Source organism: Sitodiplosis mosellana, unplaced genomic scaffold, assembly GCF_009176505.1.
Source record: "Sitodiplosis mosellana isolate CC-2019 unplaced genomic scaffold, AAFC_SMos_1.0 Smas_scaffold_6162, whole genome shotgun sequence".
Taxonomy (NCBI): domain Eukaryota; kingdom Metazoa; phylum Arthropoda; class Insecta; order Diptera; family Cecidomyiidae; genus Sitodiplosis; species Sitodiplosis mosellana.
The window spans coordinates 1,375,995-1,403,297 of NW_022601403.1; the positions used below are offsets into that span (position 1 = coordinate 1,375,995).

Here is a 27,303-nt window from a genome sequence, read left to right on the forward strand (position 1 = left end):
TCTCTCTCTCTCTCTCTCTCTCTCTCTCTCTCTCTCTCTCTCTCTCTGTAGGGAATTGCAATTGCGGTGATGAGCAACGCGATTCGATTAGTTATGGGTGCTTTATTGTTGATTTTTTTCTTTCGTTCGCTCTCTCTCTCTCTATCTCTCTCTCTCTCGATAATTCTTTTAAATAATTTATGAGGACAGTATTTGACTATGATATTCTAAACGTATGGTGTGAGTCTCTCGCTCTATATCGCTGCCGTGTTTGCCAAAGCATATAACATTCGTCGGGCGGAACGAACGTTAAAATGCTAAGCGCAAAATTTATGAGCCACTGCAAAATGAAAGAAATAAAATAGCAACAGCAAATTAAACAACAACAGCACACAAAGTACAAAACAATAACAACAACAACGAAAAAAATATGAATAAAACACATTTGCCAGTGTAGTCAAATGGGCTCATAGGAAATGTGTGTACTTTTCAATTTCGATCACATCACGAATAATTATACTGTTGCTGCTGCTGCTGCGACTGCGGCTGCATAAAAAAAACGCTACAACAACAACGTACAATAAACATTGACTTGTTAATTATTGAGCGATGTATGTTCATTTGTTGAGCCGGCAACAATGTTGTACTGCGGTTGCGTTCGACTATTTAGCCTTTTCATTAGTAAATACTTGATTATGGCAAGTACAAGCCAGTGAGGAAAGAGAGTGAGAAGAAGAAGAAGAAAAAAAAGCAACAGCATTCACAATTGTGTATGCGCTTGTTGTGTTATTATTCATCATCTACCGGCCAGTCGTCGACGTCGTCGTTGACGTTATTGTTGACGTTGTTGTGCTCGCGTCTTGTTCCTCATTAAATTCCATAATAATAATTCAAATGGCAAGCCGAAATATGAAAATCCACTATTATTTGCGTCCAATTTGGAACATTTTTAGCTCAAAAGCTGTAAAAACCGAACGGCTAACATTTCAATCGAATTTGATTGGTTCGATGTGGTTTTTTCGTTGTTGTTGTTGTTGTTGTTGTGACGGACAAATGTTCGCACAAAAAAGCAGCAGCAACAACAATAAACAGTGTGTGCACATTGAAGCGGCCTCCACCGCTCCATAGCCCAATCCCATCCCATGCGAAACAATTCCGTTGATTAATTCTCGTGTGCCATTGTTTGACATTTTCACCTTCTAATTCACGTTTGAACTAGTTTGAACGTGAAAATTGTTGTCGAGCAAATTTCCGCTCTTCAGCCCACCGCGACCTTAAACACGTACACACACATACACACACATGATTTTTTTATTGTTTCGTTGATTGGTTTTGATGCGTTGCTACAAATGAGCATCATCGAGCCATTTTCTATATTTAAATCGATGCTTTGATGATGTGAACGTGTATGTGGTTTTGTAATATCGCAAAATTGCTCCCGTTTTTGTTCTTCTCGCTTTCGACACTATCCAGCCAAATTAAAATACATATATGGCATGAGCACACACACAGCACGAGAGATAGAGGGCAAATCATACCGAAACAAAACAAAAATCAACCGACAGCACATCACATCAGCAATAACGGATGAAAGACGACGACGACGACGACGACGACGACGACGACGACGACGACGACGACGACGACGACGAAGAAGAAGAACAAGTCGAAGAATGAAGCGAAACATTTGCCTTTGAAAGTGTTTGCTTTGTTTGTTACGCGGGCACGATGCCAAAAATAAATCAATTTAATTTTTTTTTCTGTGTGTGTATCGAAGCAAAGTGCGGGAAGGCGCGGGCAATTTGAAGCCAAAAGCGACAAGAGTGGAAAAAAAACAAATTTAGATATATATATAGGGAAAAAAAACTACACACAACCGATGCTGTGAAGCCCATAAAGGCTCTCACAATGATCACAACAGACAATATGCCAAAAACGCTGTACATCCATCATTGAAGGCGGAAATGGTTGTTTGTTGGATAAGAGCCTTTTTATTAAATCGCAAGAGCGAGAGAAAGAGAGAGAAAAACAATGGGCCGCTGTACAAAGAACATATAGGCCCATAGCGCGAACGAGCTTACTTTGTCCGTTTGTTAGCTCACTCGCCCGCTCGCTTTTTTTTCCTCATCATCATCATCATCGTTGGATGTATGCTTTGTATGCGCTCGCACTTGGTTTGTTTGTTTGATTGCCCCGATGTGCTTTAGAAACTTTAATAAGATTCGATTAATTGTTGTGTTACACGTTATGACATTGAGCAAAGTCAAATGGTATTTTAAATGGTGTGTTTGTTTTTCGATTTTTCCCCCCCTCCTCCCAACAGTATGCGAACCATTCGCAATTTATGCTCTTGTTCTCTGTCTTTCGCATTTTTCCGTCTCTCGTTTTTTTCTCTTCATTTTATTCCATTCCATTCTGTTTTGTTCGCCCTGAAAAATTGAAACCGAATGCTATGTCGAGCCATTTTCCATGTGGCTGCTTCAATCCGAAATTCGAAACGCATCTTGTCTTCAGGCCAATATTAATGGTAAATTCTAATGCTGCTTCTGATGGTATGCTGCAGGGAAAAAAAGAACCATGGCTAAAGCGACGACAAGGAAAAATGAAGAGCATGACATGCAAACGAAACATTCACACAATTCAAACACAGCAGCAGCAGCAGCAGCAGCAGCAGCAGCAGCAGTAACAACAATAAATACCTTCGCATGCAAGGACAAGCTCAATCAGATGGATTTTAGATTGGTTTGAACGGATGATCGGCTATTCGATATATTTCATGGATCAAGCGATATATCGATTTCAGGCGATTCTTTTCGAATTTTCTCGTTCTTTTCTCATTCGAAAGGAGAGAAGAAAGAAAATTGTCCAAGTAAGAGAAAAAACCAAATGTGTTTTGAACGAAAGTTGGTTTGTTATGGGAGCTTGATGTGCGTGTGTATCCGCTCGAATAAAAGCAACAATAACAGCTCCATAAAATTCTATAAAAATAGCCGTCATGTTATCAATCAGAAAATTTATAACCAAAATTGAAATGTACAAATTACACGCATTCTCTATACTTTCGAACGGACCAAACCAAGCAGCCGAACGAACGAGCGAGCGAGCGAACGAATATATCGGCCGGTTGATGAATGTACATGTATTTTTGTTACCCCCCGGTTTGGAATCGGAAATTTGATTCAACTGAACGCCAACAAGCGGCAGTAACAACGACGATGGCAACATCGCACGAAAAACCCATAAAAATGTGTGTAACTTTTCTCTATCTCTCTTTCGCTCACTCACTAACTCCACTTATACTGGGTGTATAGTGCTGCGCTGTATGTGCGCTCGCCTCATCGCCATTTACTGTGTGTATGTACATTTACTGTGTGTGACTGTTCTCTATTTGATTTGATGTGAGTCAGTGCAAGATTCAAGCCATCAGCTGTATGAAATGGCTATGTACTGTGTATACGTATATAACGGCATGCGTGTGTTTCTCTCTCTGTGTGTGTGTATGTATGTGTGAATGAATGAGTGTGCGTGCGGCGTGTGGGATGCAAAGAAAATCGAAACAGCTGTTCTATCGGTGTATATGTGTATGTGGTTGTGTGTATAATCGAAAAGGGCCCCCGAATGAAAATGCAGCAAACCATCAAATGGATATATTTTCTAATGGTATCGTTTGCCTACCATTATCATTTCGAGCTGCTGCTGCTGCTGCTCCTATTGCTGTTTCTGTTTCTGACGCTGTTGTCGTTGTTATTGTTGCTGCTGCTGTAATTTTTTTCCGTGCGCTTTTCCATTTTCAGCTGGTTGTTGTTTTCACTATGGCCGCCCCCGGATTGGTTTAAGAAAAATGAACTGACATTCCGTAACGAAATGTATCTATCAAATCGGTTGTTCGGAAGAAGAGTGCGCTTGTTTCAGTTTTCGGTCATTTCGGTCACGTATTTAATGAGCATAGGTTAGGGTCATAGTCTGCATACATCAGCAGGAATAAAAAAAAAACTCCACAGCACATTAACAGCAACAACAGCCACGATGAGGAAGAAAACAAATTGGACCTTTGGCTCTTGCCACTCATTCGCAATGCATACAATTGTCGGCTTTAAGATAAAGAAGCCGCATCCTGGACGCCTCTCTTATTTATCTTTTGATTTATTTAAAGGATTTTGATTTTGCCACCACCGCCGCCACCATTGCTGCCGCCGTCACTCTCTTTGGCCGCCCTCTTAACATTCTAAATGGCATTGCATTTGCACGAAATATTACTTAAAGTGACGCCCTGACAAAAAACCCGAATTTATTCCAAACATGGAATACACACAAATGTATTATAAACACATGGCAATTACATTTTCGCGTAGAGAGATTTTTTCTTTGCCTTCGTCGCTTTTTTTCCTTTGCTCTCTGGTGACAGATGGAAAAAAGCGAACGGGAATGAATTGAATGTATTTTCATTGAAATGATGTGTATCATGCGAAAACAAGCCAATTTGTCATCGAAGCACGTACACATGCTCTCTCTCTCTCTCTCTCTCTCTCTGTTGGCGCGCGCGTTCGCACTGAGACAATGAACAATGTTCGTTGGTATTGAAGCCGTCAAAGACAATGTAAGAGCAGAGCATTCATCTCTTTTCTGCGCCACACTCTCAATGGTGATGAATCGATTTCTTCTTGCGTTGTACGTTTTATTTTTCTTTCTATCACTCGTCTGTGTTCGGTGTTTAGAGCTTGGTTTAGTTTACTGGTGGTATTTATTCTGGTGGTAGTGGTGGTGGCAGTGATGGTGGTGATGATGATGCAGCCGCCTCCATTGAATGCCAAAATTCTCATTTTCAGTGATTGTTAGTACGCGCGGCATTCTTTTTCCTTCATTCGTTGCATACGTAATTGAATTTCTATTCTCAGCCTCAAGCAAGCTCGTAATGCGAAAAATAAAGGAAATCAACAACAACCACGGCAGAGCACACACAGAAAAATAACCGAAAATTGCTCGCTCATACATCAGATGGTGCATGTTTTCGACTAAAATTGACAAAATGTATTTTATGCACATACGAAAGCGGTTACAAGCATCAAGCAAGACACACACACAATGAACGAATGCCAGTCGTAAATTATCAACGAGATGTCAATTTTCGCTCTCGTTGTTGTTTTTTTCTTCCTTCTTCATCGTTTTGCCATTCGGTTCCATCAGAAGCCGCACATTTTTATGTGCGATCCATCCATCGTGCTTCACTTCATCGTCGTCGTCATTCGCACAATCGATGCTTTTGTGTGTTTTTTTTTGCCGCACTCACTCACTTTAAGCAGTGAAAAATATAAATCCCGTTAAGCGAAGTGATATTCATAAGCGTTTTGTAAGTTGCTTTTGATTTTCGCAGCATTTCACCCCTTCTTTTTGCTCAACGTACACACGTAGAGATATCGGCTTTTCGACTGTCAATGCCATTGTTTGACACGCGTGTGTGTGTATGTAGTGAGCGAGAGAGCGAGTGAGATGAGATTTCAAATCTCATTGTTGTCAGATTTAGCAAGCGAAAGAACGAAAAATGATGCACACACACGGCGAGATAGAATATACATAAAACACAATCATTCGATGACAAATGAAACAAAACAGAAAAAAAAAGAGTTTTTTTTCTTTCTCTTGTTCGGCACCCGATTCATTTCATTCGCTTCAATTCAAATGGCAACAGCAACCAGGGAGAGAGTGTGAGAGAGAGAGAGAAAAAAATTGATGATATTATTTATGTAGATTTACGCCTGGGATTTTCGGGGCCCAAAATGTAGTTGATGATGTTGAGGCGTGAATTTGAATTTTAATCAATCTCTACAGTGTGTGTGTATGTGTGTTGTCGTTGCTATAATATGAGTTAAAATAGCATCCGCAATCACCCGCATTAAATCCTAGATGCCGATGACAACGATTTTTTCTTCCATCTTCTTCTTCCTTTCTTTCCTTCTCTCGCTTGGATCGGCAAATATACAAAAGAAAAACGGTGTGTATTTGTGTGTGGAATGTGCTGAATGGACGAGAAAAACCTCACACTTGAATGCTTTTACAAGGGACACGACATTGACACAAAACGCAACGGCAATACATACCGATTTTTATTCCCTTTTTTCTCTCCATTCACATTATATATATATAGAGAGAGAGAGAGAAAATATCTATCCACTTTGCACTCCAGTTTGTCGGGGTCTCTGTGTGCACTGCACAAGCTTACTTTGGTTCACTCTCGTAGCACACAAACACCGACCGACTGAAGGAAATGTGCGAACGAGCAAGCGAGCGAGCGAGCGAGAGCGAATGAAACATTGAATGTATGTCTTTTTGGTTAAAAACCATCTTTATGACATCAGCACATTCGATAAATGTCCTTCACTTACCCTTCTCGCGTTCGATGTGTTCGTTCTCGCCGTGTTATGTGTTTATCGAAATGGAAAGGAAAATAAATGTTTGTTGCGCTGTTCTGCTCTCGTGTAACTGCTGCTGCTGCTGCTGCTGCTGCTGTTGATGGTGATTTTTTGCTGCCTATTTTTTTTCATAATCTGCTTTGATTATTTTAGCAGAGCATTTCTTTGGTTCAACAGAATCGGTTGTTGTGCAACAGAATTTAGAATTAAAAACAGAACCAAAGAAGTAACGATAAGAAACGAAGAAAGAAAAAAAAAACCTTTCACCAAAACACTAGGCTATTTTCAAACCATTGAGTCAAAGGTTCTTTCCACTTCTTGTGGATTAAAAGGAGGATGATGAGAAAGAAGACGAAGAAGCAACTTATAAATCAGCTTATTCTTGTATCGCCTCCGAAATTGTTGTTTTCTCGCTCAATCGAGGGAATGTTTTTTAAAAATGAACGAAATCAAACGAAAAGAAAGAAAAAATTGATGACTCTTGCCTCATCAATTATGGATGGGAATGAAGAATAAGCCAAAATCAACTTTAAATAAATTTAAAAAAACCTAAGCCATACATACAATATTGTTCTTTCCGTTCGTTGTTGTTCGCCATCTCTTTCAATGCAATGCTGCTGTGTGTTAGCTGTCGTCATCTTGTTCGTTCTTTTTTTTATATAGAAATTATTCTTTCTCTCTCTCTCTCTCTCTCTTTCTCTCTCTCTCTCTCTCTCTCTCTCTCTCTCTCTCGCCATTCTTTCTCGTTTGGCTTAATTACAGACCCACAAGAGAAAATATTTCCATTGCCATCGCTCTGCCTGCCTGACGACCGACCGATATACATGCATATAAATTCAGTACCACTCATTGAACGGAATATATACATTTAGTACAAAAGCCAAGTCAATCAGCTGTTCATTTTCTTGTTTCTCTTTTCGGTCGTTCGTTCGTGCGTTGGTTCGGTCGCTTTTCATCCGCATCCGTTTTTTTTCTTCTACTTCTTCGTTTCTCTTCTCTTCTGGGTTTCGGTATTAATATTTATTGTGAACGAGAGAGGCAGCATAGTGTGTATTGTGCCTCGGCGTTGGTAATATGCCACATAATTTTCCTTCCATGCCAATGATTTGCTGTATGTGCTCTGGCTGGCTGTTTGTGTGTGAGTGTGTGAGTGTGTATGGATGCCGACTATGCCTTTGTTACATTGTACGCCATACAATGTACGCATATTTCGCGTTTTCATCTATACAATTTTCGGTTAAGTGTTGTGTATCGCATAACATCGTATGCGTTTTTTTAATGGCCATATAATTATTATTTATTGACTTTTCCTCTGTGTGTCTCTCGTTCTTTGTTGCTTGCACCGCCTGTTCATGCAATGCCTATAAATAAATTGCGCTTGGCTGTAAAATTTATTGACGAATTTCACAGCAGCAGCAGCAGCAGCAGGAACAGCGACAACGATGGGAAAATCATAAACATTTTCCCAGTTTTCATGAATTTATGCTTAATGCTTTTGTGTGTTGGTTTCCTTTTTGATTCAGTGGATGCTTGAAAAATCTTTCTCTCATTCACATACGCTTTGCCCTTCCTGTTCTCTCTTCCATCTTGGTGTTGTGCTGTGAATTTTGTTTTTCACTTCACTTAGTTGTCAATGTACGATGTGCTCTTGAGGCATATCGTGCGTCTCTCAAATCTCTCTTATATATTGTAATTACATTTGCCCGAAATACGATATCTCCCTGGTTGCCGTCATCGCTATGCTAAATTCTGAAAAGCATTTGCGATGTCGTCATCTTTGGATGAAAACCTTTTTTTTTGTCTTTCTGTTTCACCAAATAATTTTTTGGTCAAAATGCTGTGCATCAAATTTACATTTCCGCACCGGCAATATAGCCCTAAATCATTTTTTATGGTAGCGTTGTAAAAACAAATCAGACACGCACACGTACGTAATTTTCTCTTAATATTTTAATACTAATGCGATCTTTGTTTTTCTCTTCTCATTTCTTCTACACAGATTGGACTAGGCCACTGACACCGCCTGCAACAAATCGCCATTTGAAGAGCGCCTCACCAAAAACCGGTTCCGGCGTATCACAAACAACAAAAACCGCCATTATCAATAAGAACAACATCAACAATAATAACAATAACAACAATAACACAATTAATGCAGCTTCCGATGCGGTAGCTGACACAAATCGGGCCAATAAATTAGCAACCACAGAGAATTTAGCTCCAAACTATGCCAATCAACCAGATTTAGTTACATCACCATCCAACAACACAATCACCACCACCGTCACCACCACACCAACAACACCATTAACAAATGGCAGTAGCGATCCAACGACCACCACCGTTGTCGATGAATCGGCAGTACAATCGTTGGCATTACGTCTTCAAAATGAATTGCGACGGGCGAAAAGTCAACATTTAGCCTGTACCGAAGTGTTATTACCGTCCGATTTATTGAATCGCATTGCATCGGAATTGATTGTCATGTCGGAAAAGGAGCCGTGCGGTATTCGCGGTTCAATCATCTACATCGAATTCGAAGACGAACCAAATAATACAAGGTAATATAACCCATTCGTTTGGACTCTTTTTTTCTCTCGCTTTTTTGTATTTTATTTCGGATTGCGCCCCATTCTTTGCACACGCACAATCAGAAAATAGAGAGAGAGAGAGAGATATACGATTTCTTTGTGTCGAATCGTCATGTTTACAAAAGCAATATATTTCGTTTGTTTGTTTTCCGTTTCAAATTGTACCGTTCGTTCATTGTGAATGGATTTATTTCAAAATAACACGTTTTGTTTGATTTTTCATTTCATGTGTGTTTGCGTGTTGGTCGCTGCTGGCTGATTTTCTTTTAAATACACTATGTATTCTTGATATCGTTTTTAGCACTACATGAAATGTAGAGCTACTAATCTGCTTTTTTTTCCTAGATACTTTTTGAGTGTTGAAACAAATTATGGTAAATTTGATTTTTTATGCTCATATTTTTTTATTTAATTGAAAACAGTGGCAGTAACGACAAATAAGTGCATAATATCTCGAAGCGCCAATCAAATTTTTATGATAAAATGTTGTTTAAAAATTATATTAATTTTTCGTATAATATTTTCTGACCGTCTTGACCAGAATTAAAGTGATTTTAGATTCTATGCTCATATTATTTATTTAATTTAAACCAAAGGCAGTATATTTCAAAAAAAGAAATTAAACCAAGATCTTGTAATTCATTTTACAAATAAATATATTACTTCAAAGTTACTTTGATGAAATACATTTCATGTAGTGCGCCAAAAAATAGTTTGTTGTGAAACAACAAAATAGATTAAGTAACTAAAAAACTCAAGAACGCAGAGCGGAGCGAAGCGAATTTCTTCTGTTGTTGTTGTTGTTTTTGACGCATTTTGTTTATCATAATATGTGAAATCGCGCGGTTTTCTGCGCTTCCTATGCCATGATTGCCATCGAATGGACGGTGTGTATGTGTGAATGAATTGGCTGTGGTTTTCATGTATGCCAACTTTAGTATGCACATTGATAGAGAGCAACGAAAAAACAAAACTCTAACAAAGTCGAAGTAACACGAAGCATTCATATGCCAAGGCAATTTGAACGAGAGAATAAACCAAGAAAAAAATAACAACGAGCCTCAATTGTTTTTCCTCGTCCAATTTTTTTCTTCTGTTTTGTTTGAAAAACGTAAACAAATATTTAAAAATTATTATGAAAAATAGATTATCAAGTCGTGCGTAACGTGAACGTTTGCGAATTTATGTTGCTGTTGTTCGGCTGCTTGTGGGGCTTAGAACTGAACAGTGGCGGTAGCGGCCGTAGCAAGCATATATATGTGTGTATGTTGTTTGATTTGGTGAAATCGGTTTCAAAATATGTATATTTGATCCGTCGATTTGGTCTGAAAATGACGAGCAAAAAAAAAAAACTAAATCGTGCACCAAACGCAAACACATGTCGCGATGGCCATTGTGCGGACTGCAAAACGGGAGTCGATATGAATGTTTTATACGTGTTTTGAACGTACATACATACAGTGGTGCACATCCATCACTTTTCGAAGGGGCAACGCTATGCTTTTCCCATTCAGGATGATTACTAATTGTGTTAAATCATAATTTTTGCAGTTTTTAATTGCTACCTCTCTCTCTCTCTCACTCACTCACTCACAACACCTCTCAATAGAACGCCCTAATTGAGAAATTAACACACACAGCAAATGAATCGATCCAAAATCGAATGGTCTGCTCAAGCTCACAAGCTTGGGTCGACTTGAAAATTGCATCACCTTTCATTTTAACAGCGTGATTTTTTTTCCATCGACCAACTGATTTGTTTTTCTCTTCTCGATTATGACATTTAATTTATTGCAATTTATTGATCATATGCAGATCGATTGTTCCGTTTGTCGCGCTATTTTCTCCGCGTTTATTTACCTCTCGGTGTTTGTTTTTGTATTCCTCTTTTGTCTCTATTTCGAGCTGCTGTGCTTTTTTTCTTGCCGGTGTTTTCCGTTGCGTGGCTAATCTTTTTCGGCGTCAATCAACCGCTACGCATTAAACGGACGCAATACAGAGGCAAAGATAAAACTACAGAGAGACAGAGACAGAGAGATAGAGATAGAGATAGAGCGAGACAGAGTTGAATAGAGCGAGAGAGACAGAGAGAGTTAAATCGAATGTATGGCGCAGCGCTCGGTTCAGAAAAATTGAACGCAAATTATATGGTAAAATTATGCGATTTACATGGCGCGAGCGCGTTGTTTGCGCGAGCATCAAGCATAACGGGATTTATTTGGCTTTGTCTCTTTGCCATCTCTAATAATTAATGTCCGAATAAATTTTCGAAAAACAACGCGTATATCAATTTATTGTAATACGCTGTGTGTGTGGACGAGGCTGGACAGTGGCGGGATTTAACGCCCTATTTATAATCATTAAATCCGATCAATTTGAATTGATATTTTGCTGTGTGTATCGTTGCCAATTGTGTATCGATTTATTTTTTTTTTGTTTTCGTTGTTTCGGGGCGTTCACGCCGCGGTTCGATGAAATGTGAATTTGATTGAGAGGCAAATGGAGAGTTAGCGGCAACAGCAATAACAGCAGCAACAGTAGCACCAATCGGTCACAAACCATATTTCACCCAAAAAAAACAAACGAAATGAAATGAAAGAGAACCTGAATCTATGTATGCATCGATGAAAACGACGACAGGAACAAATAAAAACACATCATGATATTAATTGGTAGCAAAAAAAAATTGTGCACGCGAACAAATACACACCACTGTCTATACAATCGAATGCGAATTTGTTATGTAATCGCACATCGGACAACGAACGAGTATACGAACGTGGAAAAAAAATCGAAGTACGAATGAATATAATTATTGTAGTCGGCCGAACGATATTAAATACACACATTCTGGCATGTCATTTTCGACCAAAAAACCCAAACGCAAACAGAGCCATGGCAACAATGGCAGCAGCAAACCACCAACCCGTTCACTGAATCAATAGAAAAAATTATTAAAATTATTGCTTCAGCTGTTCTGTATGGAACACGTGAAAGCGCTCGTTTGGCGAGCGAGCAAACGAAGCAGTAGCAGTAGCAGCGGCAAAAAAATAAGCGAACAAACGACCGACCGACCGAAATGTAATGTCATTGTTCACATCTAAGCATTTCATTTGTCCCCGTTTGATGGTTTATTTATTAAATGGATCTTGATTATTACGATTTTTTCTCTTCTATTCTTTCGATCTCGGTGCGCTGAGTCGCGTACGCTGTTTATGATCAACAAAAAAAAAGTGTTGCTTATGAGTTTCATGCTCGGGTCTGGTTGCGGCTTTTGAAAACACATGATGAAACAATAACGATTTCGCTTTGGCTGCAAATCGAAACCGAAAGATATACGATTCTGTCGCTGCATTTGCACCGCCTACGCGGCAATCAGCTAAAATTATAATTTAAAGCCAAAAACAACAAGCGACCAACAGATGAAAAAAACAAATAGCGCACACAGAGACACACATACGAAATGAGCTGAGCTGAAATGAATGTGAGTGTGTGGGCCCAAGTGAGTTCATTGGATACAAATGGCGTCCATCCAGAACACAAGCTCAGTCTCTCTAATTTTCGTATTAGTTAAATGAAGTGAATAGAGAGAAAAATGGTGTGTGTGTGTGTGTGTGTGTATTGTCTTTTTTTTGTGTATGGAACATCGAGTCGGTGAACGGAGATAATGAATAGCACAAGATCCATCAGATCGACCTGTGTCCCAGTTGATTGTGAGCTGCTGTTGCACAAGCAAACCGTTCACCCGCCGGCTCATGTCATAAAACTGTAAAATTCGAACGATGACGACTATTGAGATGTGCAAAAACGCATTTGACATGGCATCATTTATGTCACACTGCTGTTTATTGGTAGCGCTCTCTCTCTCTCTCTCTTTCTCTATCGCTTTGCTTCTCTTTTTTCGCTCGAGCTCGGTCGATTGCGCGTGTCGGTTGTGAGTCTAAGTTGCAGTTGAACGTCGAAAAACTTGTTCAATTTGCGCGTAATTGAAATTAATTAATGTGCACATGAGATTTTGATGCGAATGAGCCAGAGAGACTATAAGCCAGTTTGGACTGAATTGCAATGGTGCGTCCATCTCACACCGGGCATACAAACACACACAAACACACACACACAGCGACGCCAACAATAAGAATCGATGTTTCGGAAAAATCTTGGGTTTGTGTGTTAAACGTCCATTTGGAAAAAACAAAGCTCCAACACTGGGCACAAATCATCAGAGAGGAGCGTGTGCTTGGGTGCGCGCGTGCAGTAAGAGAAAAGACATTGAACAGCAATAATAAACGACAACGACGACGAGTAGCATATATATATATATTCAATGTGATGATACGCATCATAGAGGATCGACATCAAGTTGGGCATCAGGTCTACTGGCGACATCAAAATTAAAACATGTCGCGCTATTCGGTCTTGTGTATGCCTTCCGATATTATGATAATAATCATTAAGTTTTGATCTAGTGTGTATGTGTGTAGATTCGAATCGAGTTCACCGTCCATCGTTCGCTCTCTCTCTCTCTCTCTCTCTCTCTGCTACATCGAGCCAACCAGCAATAGCGATAGAGTGAGTGTATGTATGGCTAAATGGCAAAAACAAAACACTAATAAATTCATGCGAAACACAAACTCGGTGCGACAAGTATAATGTGAAGTAATGAGAACATCATGCATTTAATTTCACTCGGTGGATCGGGTCTCGACATCACATTGGACACATACAACTCGGCCAATCCCGAAGAGAAAGAGTGATGAATGGGCGAAACGAGAACAGTGCTCTGCTTTGCTCTCTCTAGCTAGCTAAGAACAACAATAAAAACAGCCGCCGCAGCAGCAGCAGTGGCAAAACCATACACACACGCCACATTTAACCCGATCAAAAGCACTAGCGATAAAATGCTCCATGAGTTTTACATGTCAACAGCAGTTGTCTCGACGACGATGTTCGAATGGAGAAAGAGAGAATGTTGTGCACCGAGCCACGGTATACAGTTGAGGTATAGAATGAGATCTCATCGTCGTCGTCGTTGTCGTCGTCATAATCATAGTAATACTGGCAAAATGGCAATGTCGCGTTTACTGATACAGAAAAACGGCCAGTCAGCCCAAGCCAACATAACAAATTATTCACTATTTACACATGATTTACGGTATTAGCTGAACGCCGCTGAGAGACTCGATCTGCGCGTTCACTTGGTGCACACACCATAGAGCTTTGGATAGTTCTTTTGCTGCTCAGTCTCTTGCTCGCCGTCTCTCTGTTTTCATCATTAAAACACGACATGTTCTGCTTTTCATTCTCGAGTCGCTCTCTCTCTCTCTCTCTCTCTCTCGCTCCCCACGACTCTCTGCTGTACGCTTACTTTATTTACGTGTACATTTTGCGATTCGCTTCGTATTTTTATTTGTTTGTTTTTAATTTATTATTTACTCATACATATTATATGCTTTAGGTTTTAGCATTTAAATTGAGCGCAAAGAACTATTAAATTTATTGCGATTTTTTCTTTTTTTTCTCTCTTTCACTTGCTGATTCTCGACGATTCACCTTTCTTCAATCTACCGGCTGATCTACAAAATCGGGGTCTCGCTCGCTTTACTCTATCTCGTTCGACGGAGCAGAAGAATAGCATCGCTGCAATTAGATCCAAATACAGTCTCAACTTTCGAATTATATCTTACCTTGAAGCAGGATCGAAGTGGATGGACATCAATACTGCCACAGTTTTTAAAGTAAGTACAAGAAAGAAAGAAAAAAACACACTGAAACCGTTATTATTGTGTGTGTGGTTTTATTTTTTTCATTCGACGTGTTATTTATTATATGTTTGGAATTGTAATTGGCGAGCTTTTTTCAGCTTCAGTTTCTCATTCAAAACATTACCCGATTTTTCCCTGCTCGATTTCGCAGTTTATGTGTCTCTTTATTCATCACGTTCGTGGTGTTGTCAGGCGCACACCCAAAATGCCAATCGAAATAAACATAAATTTATTGTTTGCGCTTGAACTCACTCACTTATTCTCTTTTTCATTCTCGTGCCTTCTCTTGCTGTCTCTTTTAGTCCTTCTTTTGCTACCTCTCGCTCCTTCGCTCTCTTTCTTTCTCTCTCTCTCTCTCTCTCTCTCTCGTTCGCTCGTTCGCTATTTTACACAACACACGGGAGCTGGGCTGTAGAAAAAAAAACACAAGAGGGAAACTGGCCCTCAAAGCTAGAAAATGTGTGTGTGCTATGTGCTTGCAACATATAGAGAGAGAAAAAGCGTTTTTGTTGATGTGGTTTTTTTGTTTCGTTCCTAAATGGCAAATACGAAAAAGTAAATTAACGCGCTTGCATAAAAGTGTGGCCGGTTTCGGTTGGCGTAAATTGCGATCACTCGCTCGATTCTTCGCGAAGCATGTGTGCGCTGCGCGCGAGCGCACGCGACTGCGATTCGATTAGGCGATTTCGCAATTGCACGATTCGACCAAACGAACGAATAGCACACAAAAAAAACTTAACGAAACCAATAGATAATGTTGAGAGAGTTTTGGCGAGGTAATTGAGGCAATATGGGTGCAAATCACGGTGAAAATACAATTGCAGCACTTTGAAAATGGCTTTCATTTTTTTTCGTTGTTTTCGTCGTCGTCGTTGTTGCTGCTGCTATTTTGTTTGTTTCATTCTCTTCAAGCATTTCTATGCCAGTGGTTTCGTGTGTGCGCGTCAGCTCTCGCTCTAGCTTCCCTCTCTCTCTCTCTCTCCGGTGTGGCGGTTTTTTTCTTAAAATAATATTACAAATGTGAAATTGTGCTGCGTATATTGTCAATACGTGCGCCGTGTGTATGGGTCACACACATACACCATACAAATTTCATGCATTGACGCGTTCATCGACCCCAGCATCTCACTCGGCTGTTTTGCTGCTTTTATCTACGCTGATCTCTTCGATTTGGCGTGCATTGCCTATTTTTTGCCGCTTTGTTTCCACATCTCTGAGCCATTCAGTTTGGCCAATCGGTTTTTCTCTCTTTGTTGGCACTTTTTTTTGTTCAGTATTCTTTATCACATTTGATCAACTGAACATTTCAATGGAAAGACTTTTTGGTTTTGGTTTCGGCCGTATGTATTTCTAATTTTTCATTCCGGTGCAAATTGCAATCGATTATAAATGATCGAAATTAGAAAGAAAAACCGAACATTTGTGTGAAAAATGCAAAATTAACGACGAAGAAAAATGAATAATGTTCAGCATTGAATGGAAAATCGTTGGTTGTCTGCATCAAATCGACAAGTGCACTCGCGCACCATCAAATCTGCATGAAAAATCTCATTAAGCACACACAACTCAACAACAAATCCACTCGATCTTGTCTGTATCTCTTGATGATCTTGGTCGGTCGGCCCATGTTCAGTTGTGGATTTCTTTGTCGATGAATGGTTTTTGTGTACAAAAATTTCGCATTGCAAATGATTTTCCTTGCCATGGCTTATGCGATGCATAATTATATGAGGCGAGCACACGTGAAATTCAATGTGCGAAACGAACTAAGGAAGAAAAAAAAATCACTCATATTCACTCTCTTTGCATAATCACTTTTTCAAAACTGAGAAAACGATGAAGAAAAAAAGCAACTGTTGTGCACTTAAGAGATCTAAATCGAACATTTGTTTTGACACCTCTGACGCAAACATCATTTTTTTGTGTGTGTGTTTTTTTTTCGATTCTGTTCGCCTCTATTTTTACTACACTACCAATTATCGTTTTCTAATTTCGGCTAATTTTTTATGTCACACGTGCCATATTTCAAGCTTCGCATGGGGCAAGTCGAATTGAGGAAGCGCGCGCGAGAGCACCACACATCAAACAATTCAAAAGCCAAATTGTAGAAAATATGTGAACATGAACTGATTCTCTCTCTCTCTCTCTCTCTCTCTCTCTATCTGACCCAGCCGAGAAGGAAAAAATCAACTTTCCTCAATACACGAGCTGCCATTGTTTTTATGAACTGTCATATTTGAAAAATGATTTTTTTGCTGGCTCGTGTGAGCCGCTTCTTTCTCGTTCGCTTGTGGCACAACAAATAAATTTTTTTTGTGCACATGAGCATCTCCCAATATTTCTTTTCGTAACACTATTCAACTATGTTTTCTTTTTTCGCATCGCATACTCTTTTCATCGCATCAACTGGGATTAACACGGCAAAATGTTGCTTTTCACATGACAAAATCGTTGTAGGCTTATTTTCTCCACATTACGTAGAATTAAAATGACACTTTTGCGAGCCATGCGTACGCAACGACCGAAACGAGAAAAAAAAAATGTGCAAATTTTTTGTTGATGGAAACGAATCGCGCTGAGATGATGTCAACAAATTTAACGGTGTCATTCACATTTTGCGCGATGCGAAAATGACACACACGCGCCCCAAAAATATATATTTATGTTGATTCGCATTCAAACGGTCAACGTCATTTAAATCATGGACCTTTTTTTCGCTTCGAATATTTTTGTCAGACGTTTTTTTTTTCTCGAGCGAATCTTTTATGTTTATTTAATTGGTTGGCAATTTTTCATGCAAGCTGCGCTATTTCAGAGAGAAATGAAAGAGAAATTGATGGATTCTGAATTGAATTGGGGGGAAAAGTGGAGACTTTTGGATCAAAATTGAAGAGTTTTGGATCAAAATTGAGAAGTTTTGGGTCGAAATTGAGAATTTTTGGATCAAAATTGACGATTTTTAGATGAAAATTGACGATTTTTGAAACAAATTCGGGAATCTGCGAGTTAAAATGAGAAATATTGAAAACTTTTGAGCTAAAATAAAAATGTCTGAATGGCAATGGATGAATATTCGTTGAGTTTCTACATTAAAATGAATGAATTCACCAACTTGTCACATGACATAAACAAATTTATTCAATTAAATTAATGAATTTCTTTTTTGTTTCGTTTTTTTTTCATCACAGAAATTTGGCAAGAGGCAGCACCATAATGATAAGTCCAGACTTTTTAGTTGCAAAAACCAAATTGTATCGTTCATTATCGGAATGAATGCCCGACCATCATCCACACCAACGACAAATCATCTAAAAACAAACACGCAAAAAAAAACTGTAACAATCAATATGGCAATATTAAACGTACCGTGACGCAAGCATGTAACTGAAATAGAAAAAAAAATACACCGTAAAATCGACTTGGATGATGATGGACAGCATCCATCATAGACACATCATCTGCAGTCCAGCTGAGAGAGGCCGATCATCAAAGCAGTATCAGCAACAAAGATGGAAGGAGTCGAAAAACGTCTTGATTATATAATAGTCTTTGACGGATGAACAACAACTGACACGCAAAACAAATGCAAACACAAATACACACACATACAATAACAAAAAATATACCCGACGAACATTTGAAGATTTTCTCATCTGGATTATCATGTTCATCATGCCATTACTGTTTTACTGTAATTAAAAAGAAGAAGAAAAGAAAGAAAGAAAAAAAGCGATTGCGATGTGATATGGAATGAATATGGTCGTTTGCATTATTTCATTCCGTCATTTGTTTCGTGAATGGTGGGCTGGTGCGTGCGCGCGCGCATCCGTCATTCTAAAAATGCGAAACGAAATAGAATTTGGTGATTTTGTTTGTTTGACGGAGTGTGATCTGTATGCAATTGCATCAAATCTTACTCAATCGAATTTCAATGGAATCGTCGCAGAGACGACAATAATTTGATATCATCATGATTAAAATGCAACCACTCACACCTCGTCAACAATCACGAAATTTATATTTCATTACAAACAACAACAACAACAACAAAATTAATTAACATTTAACAACAAACAAAAAAAAAAACAAATAAGAAAAAAAAACATTATACATACAACGCAAAAACAAAGCAAAAGTGATCAAATATAGAGCACATACGCACTCACAACATATGTTGCTGAATATTTATTATAACTAGGCGTAGAGAATAGAATAGTGTATAGCTTAAGAATTTCAGAGAAAAACACATACACACACAATTTTTGTTTTTCATTCTGTTTTGAAAAGAGAAGAAAAAAAAACACACACACACTAACACATGATAATAATGCAGATAAAAAGCCCATTTTTTTTCTTCAAAAAATAAAATGCAGAACAGATAAAGAGAGAAAAATAAAATCGAATGAAACATTCATCACACATACACCGCAAATTTTAAGAAATACAGAGAAAAACACTCGCATACAATAATATTTTGTTTTTTTTTCGTTAAATTAAGTCTTTCATTAGTATTTGAAGCCAATTGATGTGAATACAAATTAAAAAATGGGATGAAACAAACAAACAAGAAAAAAAATTCATGAAAAAAAATCTTTATATATATATATTATATATAGAACAATAGTGTTTAAAACAAGGAGCAAGCAGAAGAAAAAAACAAATCAGTTTTTAATGAGTTTTAAATGCTCCGCATACCACATCATTCGCTGTAACGTAGTCGCTGAGTGCTGAGAGACTGCATGTCGTCGATGACGACGTAGTCGTTTCTCACTCTCTCGTGCTCGTTCTCATTCTTTCAGAGACTTCCTTTTTGTGTTGCTCTCAATCTATCTCGCTCTCACAAACATTCTCATTCTATTACATATATCGCTCTCTCTCTCTCTTACCCTTTCTATCGATCGCTGTCTCTCTTTCACTCATTTAATTTCGTTGTCGTTTTTTTCTTTCATTCTAAAACCGCACTAACAATAGTAATTACGAATCAAATTCCCACTCGAAATGATGTAATCGAACAATTAAGCGACAAATGTCTAAATGTAAAAAAAAAACACACTCACATTATATCAAAATACCGATGCACATGACACAGACACACAGAAATGCTCATTCAATGTGCGGTTGTCATATGTAAATATAAAACTTTTTCTACCGACCGTTTTGTACCGGCCGATGAGTGCAACAAATAGATTACTGGCGAGAGATACAAGGAATAAACCTGCATCAAAGAAATATGAAGCGATTTTTTTTTATTGGTTTTTTGAATTGCATTTTGTTTGAAACGGAAAATTTGTAATTTAAATGACATGAAAAATTCAAGCATAAAAGAGTATTTCATTGCATACAAATATCTCTTGAAGAGTAAACATGGAATGACAGAGTTTGAAAAGAAGAGATAGAACACATAATTAACAAACAAAAAAAAACAAACGAAATATCATCGATTTCAACACATATTTTAGAATAAAACACAAACACACCCACTGTGGGACTCACAGTGTGAGTAAACAATAGAAGAGGAAAAAAAACACATGCAAAGAAAACAGAGCAAAACATAACACATTTTGCACTTTAATTGAGAGAATGATATATACGCAAGAACAATATGGATAGAGTGGATCATGCGACCGTGAAAATGTCATTGCAACAACAGTTCGCTCACACACAGAGAGTGAAAAATGATGTTGAAAATAAAATTGCGAGAATAGAGAACAAAAAAAATAACGAACGGATTATGTGAGAGATACATACGTATTTGGATGATATGGAATACGTGAAGGAATTTCGAACAATCAATCTTTATTGAGCATTGCTCATTGAGCAATTCACAGCATTGCGGAACATTTTAAATTTCGTTTCCCGGTTTTTACAATACACAATTGTTTTCCAACCAATCCACCACCCCCTCCTCCTCCCATTGCGTTTAGCGTAGATGCTTTGCAAAGTCATTTTCCTCCAATGTGTGCCACCATCGAAAGCCAAATCGAATGGCCTATGCGATTGGCTGCCAAATCTATTTGAGAGTCGATAGCTCAGCTGCTAAATTGGTGTCACAATCAATTTATACTCCGTCGACAATCGGCTGACAATTGAACGTTTTAACTCTCAAAACGTCTCAACATTTTCACTCAAATCTAACGATTTATTCGAAATATTGATTCAACATTCGAATGCAATGATCCGATTAAGGCAAATTTCCAAATAGAAGAAATGAGAGTTTTTGCATGAACGAGTGTACGTGGATGGGGTTACAGTGGCCAACCCGTTGCAATAGATCTCATGTGTGTTTTTGTACATTTCCAAGAAATCAAATCACACAACAAATTTTTTTTTTTTAATATCTCAAATCGAATATGATTAATCAAGCCGCTTTAACCAATCCTCGTAGCATCTCAGGCACAAAAAAAAAAGTTCAAAGCGATTTTTTTTTCTATTCTTTCCAAATCAACGATCTTCTCCATCGTGCAAAAAACCATTTGGAGATATTCAATGAGAACATTTGAAGGGTCATGACGTTCCAAATCGAAAAATCGAATTTTTTTCGCGCAAAATTAGAAAAAAGTCATCAAGCGAAAAATCGCGAAAATTTGATAGAAAAATTCGAATTTTTTTTCGCTCGAGCGAAAAATCGCAAAAATTTTAAGAAGCAAAAATCGAGCGAAAAATGGAAAGAAAAACAAAATTGAGCAAAAACTTAATGAAATTGAAGAAGAAGATCCAAATCTTCCGAAACTCAATTCAATTTCAGAATTTTTCTGTGGAAAGTTAAAAAAATTTCTGCGGAAATTTGCCCGAAACCCAATCGTAAATTGGCACATTGGAAATGTGATATGACACATACTCACAAGCACAGCTGGACAGAAAAAAAATGTTGATGAAAGAAAATTAAATCCGACAAATGAAAAGAAAAAAACGGCAATTAATGGATCTCTATAGTTTAAATGAAGAAAAAAAAAACAAAATAAATATTTAAAGAAGCGAGTTTTTCTTTAGCTTGTGTTGTGAAAATGCACCTCCCCGCCCGCCCCCCGCATGAATACTGCAGAGATAAAAACGAAATTTGCCCGAAACCCAATCGTAAATTGGCACATTGGAAATGTGATATGACACATACTCACAAGCACAGCTGGACAGAAAAAAAATGTTGATAAAAGAAAATTAAATCCGACAAATGAAAAGAAAAAACCGGCAATTAATGGATCTCTATAGTTTAAATGAAGAAAAAAAAAAGAAAATAAATATTTAAAGAAGCGAGTTTTTCTTTAGCTTGTGTTGTGAAAATGCACCTCCCCGCCCGCCCCCGCATGAATACTGCAGAGATAAAAATGAAGGAGTATATTATTGTTTACGAACGAAACGAAACGAAAAATAACAGAGAAAAAGAAAATTGTTTAGAATTATAGAGTTCAAAAGTGATGATATAACTTTTGCTTATAGATTATAGGTTCTTAGCTTTTAGATGGTATTAATAAAAACAAGAACAAGAAGAAACAGATTTTTTTTTGATATGAGCTAAAACCGATACTGAAGGAGGAAAGAAAAACAATGAAACCAACAACAACAACAACAACAACAAAATATATAAAAAAAATATCTCAAGTAATAAAAATGAGCGGAACGCATTGTTTTTGTGCGCGAAACAAAACCATTTCGAGAACATAAACCAACCAAGCCGAGCATATTTGATTTTCTTCAGCCTATACATGTGACAAAATGAAAAGACACGCAATCCCATAATTAATAACCGAAAGACAAAGAAAAAAAAGGCGAAGGGATGAAGGATGAACCGTCAGGCAGCTAAACTGAATGGAATAAAGACAAGCTAATATTATAAAGCCCATTTCAATTTAATTCCTCTATTTTGGCCGTTTTTCTTTTTCTTCAGCTTCGTGTCAATATATAATCTTTGTTTGATGTCTCTTCACTTAGCCACCCTCTACTCCACTCCACCCCACGCCAAGCCAAGTTTATCGGCGTGTTTCATACACATTCACGAACACACAATCTCTATAATCAAATATCAAAAGATGAAACAAGTTCAAACCGCTTTGAATGTAACAGTTATCTACCACCCACGCATTAAGAGTCATTGACGATAGAACGAAAAGAAAAACAAAACAAACAAACGCACAAATATGAAGCTATGAATTCAATAAATATAGATAGCAAATATATATATGAGTATTTCACACGCAAAACTAGAACGTTTCTATGTCCAGGCATACATACACATTGTTGTCAACACTCTGTCTCTGTCTTTGTCTCTATGTTTAGCAAACATATTTACTAAATTACACACAATCTGGTGCAATATCACACACACACACACACACACACTCACAACACACATCGAGGGTGAACATCGCAATTCTATTCGTGCAAAATATGTGCAAAAAAACAGTGTATTTTATGTATAGATATGAACGAACACTGAGCCGCAAACTGAAACACTAACTCAATTGAACAACTCTTTTGATCCGAGTATTTTCGTTTTTTTTTTCATTCGTTTCTTTTTCCTTCATCAACACCCTGTATCTATCAACTAAACGAACAACAATCAGTAAAATAACAACAACAACAACAAAAAAACCGAAGGGAAAAAAAATCTTCAACCAAAAAATCAATGTTCCATTTTGACATTAAGATGAAATCGTGTATCGAATAGGAGTTTTTGTATCACAAATTATTATTGTAAAGATGAGAAAGAAAAAAAAACAAAGAAAACACACAAAAAAAAAAACACAAAACAAATATTGTTGGTAACGTAGGATTTTTTCAAATTTTTTCCAAACAAATCTAAATGTCTATTGTCTATTGTAGGGTACAAACAAATAATTAATTTAAACAATTGAATGAAGAACAAAACAAGTCGTGATGATTGAAATATGTGCGTGCGCTGAAATGGGGAGAGTGTCACACACGCAAATACACACGTATGCGTGAAGAATTTCTAATCAGCAATCGAAAATGAGTATGCCACCCATTTCACGACTCTCGCAAAAAAGAGAAGGAAAAACCGAGTCTATTTGACATCGATGATCAGTTTTTCCGTTCGCAATGAGTGGCGCACGCATAAGGTACGAGCCAAAATAGGAAGAAAGAGAAGGTGAAAAAAAAAAAACTTTAACAAATTCTATGAATGTCATTTTAGGTTAGTGACGTTAGGGATCTTTTTTCAAAAATAAACAAACAAACAAACATAAACACTATATATTTTATAAATGGAAACTAAGTAAACGTGATCAACGTGGAGTGTGGCTGCTTGAAGATGAATGATCGAGAGAGAGAGAGAGAGAAGTAAAAGAAATCAAATAAAAATAAAAAATCAATTGTGGGTTGTGCGATGGAAATTGTTGATTGGGGACGGATGGTTGATCAAACAATGTTTGAATTCAAATGATTTTCAATTGGAAATGTTTGAAATTTCAACACGCAAGAGAATGCTGGAGCCAGCAGCTGGCTACACATTGTCCCCCGCCATGTATGGGAGTGGGCCAGTTAGTGACACCAACTTAAGACCAACTCGACCACACAATCCTCAATCGTCGTTTCATTGTCATTCTAAATGAGAGTAAATAAGTTTCATTGATCGGTTTCATGCACACACAAAAAGTAGTCGAGTCTGATCGGTGTCGGGAAGGAAGACCCTTTAAAAAAAATACCCTTTCAAAGATAAAGCAAAACAACACATTTCCTCCTGTCCCTCCGTGCCATCGCTAATTGTTCGTCGACGCAACACACCATCATCTCTCTCACATCTCACATTCACACAATACACGCTCCATAATTAGCCGTAGTATTAGTAGGGTATATCTATTATAAACAAAGCAGATGTGTTGAAATAATCAATTTAAATTGCATTAAAACAAAAAGCAAACAACAACAAATCATAACCGATGAGTCAAATTTGCACATAGAACAACACACACACAAACACAAACAAAAACCAACCGAATGTATCTCGAAGTCGATCGATTTAAAAAAAAAAACAAGAGAAAAACAAAAAAACAACGCCTATTTTAGACATGTATGGATATAAATGTGCTTTCCGAAACCGAACACTGGTTGCTTTGGGCCAGTTCACACACACACACTCACACACATTTCATTGTCACTCACATAAATGTGTTTCTTTTTCATCATCTCTCACCACCACCACTGTCTACTACTCCCTTCCCCCCATTACATGCACATACCATATATTTATAGGATGAAACTGATTCAATTCAGGCCTTTTCAAAAACCCATATAATTGTTTCGAATAGAAAAAAAACGAATTAATCAATTTCAAGCTCATATTCAAATCAAAGAATTCAACACACCGTTTTGTCAATGCGCAATAGATTCCACGATAGAGGAAATGCAAACATGTATGAGTGGCTGAGAGCAAAAACCCAGTACAATTACAAAATGAAAAGGAAAAGAAGAAGACGATGATGAACGTTTTTACTCTTAGTCAGCCATATCGATTTGATGAAATGGTTTAATATTATAAGAGTTTTATTGTATTTTTTAAAAGAAGCAAAGCAAATGATGATGATGATGATGGGAGGAACACAACAAACAGATTCATTAAACAAACAGAAGAAGATGATGAAAAAAAACATTAACATTTAATAAGGAATTTTGTGATCATTTACGTCGTTTCTTTTTTATACACACAATATATTAATGATTTACATATATATTATATATCTAGATGTGTAAGGTGATGAATGAACAACAACAAATCATTATAATCTATATTAAAGAGTTTATTTTAACAAATTTAAATTGAATGATGATGATAATAACAAGTGAACATTTGAGAGCTGAGCGCTAATGATGAACTAAAATACACACTAATTGGCTATTTTGAGAATGAAAATCATCAAGATAAAATACTTGGTCACAGCGATTTCGGTTTTAATTAGTACACACATTACATGATTAATGGTTTAAATCACCCAAAACACACATATTCCGATCATTTTTAACATATTTGAAGAGAAAATAAAACACAATTTATTTAAATTAGTGAAGGACTAAGCGCCGCACATCTAGAAACTAGGAGTTTAACAAAAGTCAGTATCTAACAGTGATTTAGACAATGTTTTTGCTCTCACAATGCATTCAATTGGTTGAATACGCATCTGAATCACAAACTCGAAGTATTTGAATCGATCGCAGGGTTTAAATCGTATCGAGAATCAACGGATTTCTGGGGTGTTTGGATTGAATTGGCATCATTCGATCAGGTCGATCTTGAATCAGGTCGTTTTTGATCTGTATTCAATCAGTAATCAATTGGGTTGTCGTATTAGAATCCGGTGATAAGCTCGAATCGATCGGTAGGCAAGACCATCGATAGTCCGAGATTATTAGTCCTAATCATCAGTAATCTCGATTACCGGTTGTCTGACAGAATAAAACAATCCAAATCAATGGTTTTCTGAGCTGTTTCGATCAACTCCCAAAGAAATTCGATCAACTGCCGAAGAAAGCACAGGTGTTTCGATGATTGAATTCGATCAACTTTCAAAGCAAATTCGAGTATTTTGATCAGGTCTCAACCCGAATTCAGGTGTATCGATAATTGATTGACCAGAGGCAAATCATTGACAACATATTTTATCTAAAGCAAATTCAAGTATTATAATGAAGAAAATATTAGGTTTTTTTACACAAAAAACGCTTTTTTTCTCAATTTCTCAATGTTTTTTTCTGTTAGAAGTGTCTTTCATTTTAATATCAACAAAATGTGTGGTTTTTGTCATAAACAAAAATAAAACGGTCTCAAATTGTTGAACAAATTTAATTTTAAACCGAGATTTCGATTGTGAAGAGTTGAAGATGAAACAGAAGCACTCACATAAAAGAAATTCTATCACAATGTCCATATCCATAATTTCAATTAAAAAAAAATCAAAAGAAAAAATGAAGGAGAAAAAAAAATATACCAAAACCATGTTTCATCAACAACAACAAAAAGAATTGAACAAATAATCAATATTAATCTCATCATTAGATTCTAACTCAAACTCAAATCAACGTATTTTAAACAAACAAAAGCATGTATGCTAATTTAAAGAAACAAACAAACACTCACTCATTCACAACACACAGATAATATGAATACCATACGAGTCCTCCCACCATGTGATTTTATAATCAGAACGAATGATGCAATTGTGCATTTCTCGTTTTTTTAAATAATTTTTTTTTTTGATTCGTTTAAAATACTTTTTCGTTTATTTCACAAAAGCCGACCCTCGTCGCTCTCATTTAAAATAAACAAAAAATAACAAAGTATTCAGTAGAGGATAGCATTTTAAGCGATTGATCTATAATTCTCTTGTCGTCGTCGTCTTATTACGCTCTAGTTGTGGATATTTTTTTTACGAAAAAAAATTATACCTGTAAAATGCAACAAAAAAAAAAACGTAATCATATAAATTTTTGTTCTCAGTGTTGTATCGCAAATACACATACAAATTCCAATTTCATGCTGAATTATGTAGAAAAGTGTGTCTTTGTCTCGCCAATAAAATGTAGCGATTTTTTGGTTTCAGTTTAGGTTTTTTTTTC

General features: G+C 37.2%; 1 protein-coding gene across 1 annotated transcript in view; it reads left to right on the top strand.

Annotated features, from left to right (window-relative positions):
- The window catches only part of LOC129574339 (protein charybde-like), a 48,286-nt gene extending 29,792 nt beyond the window's left edge, over positions 1-18,494 (top strand). The window contains exons 2-4 of the mRNA XM_055456202.1: positions 8,386-8,947; positions 14,602-14,712; positions 17,928-18,494. Coding sequence (XP_055312177.1) covers positions 8,386-8,947; positions 14,602-14,712; positions 17,928-18,012 — 758 coding nt within the window. The 3' untranslated portion in view covers positions 18,013-18,494. The remainder of the gene's footprint in view (positions 1-8,385; positions 8,948-14,601; positions 14,713-17,927) is intronic.
- The last annotated feature ends 8,809 nt before the right edge of the window (positions 18,495-27,303 follow it).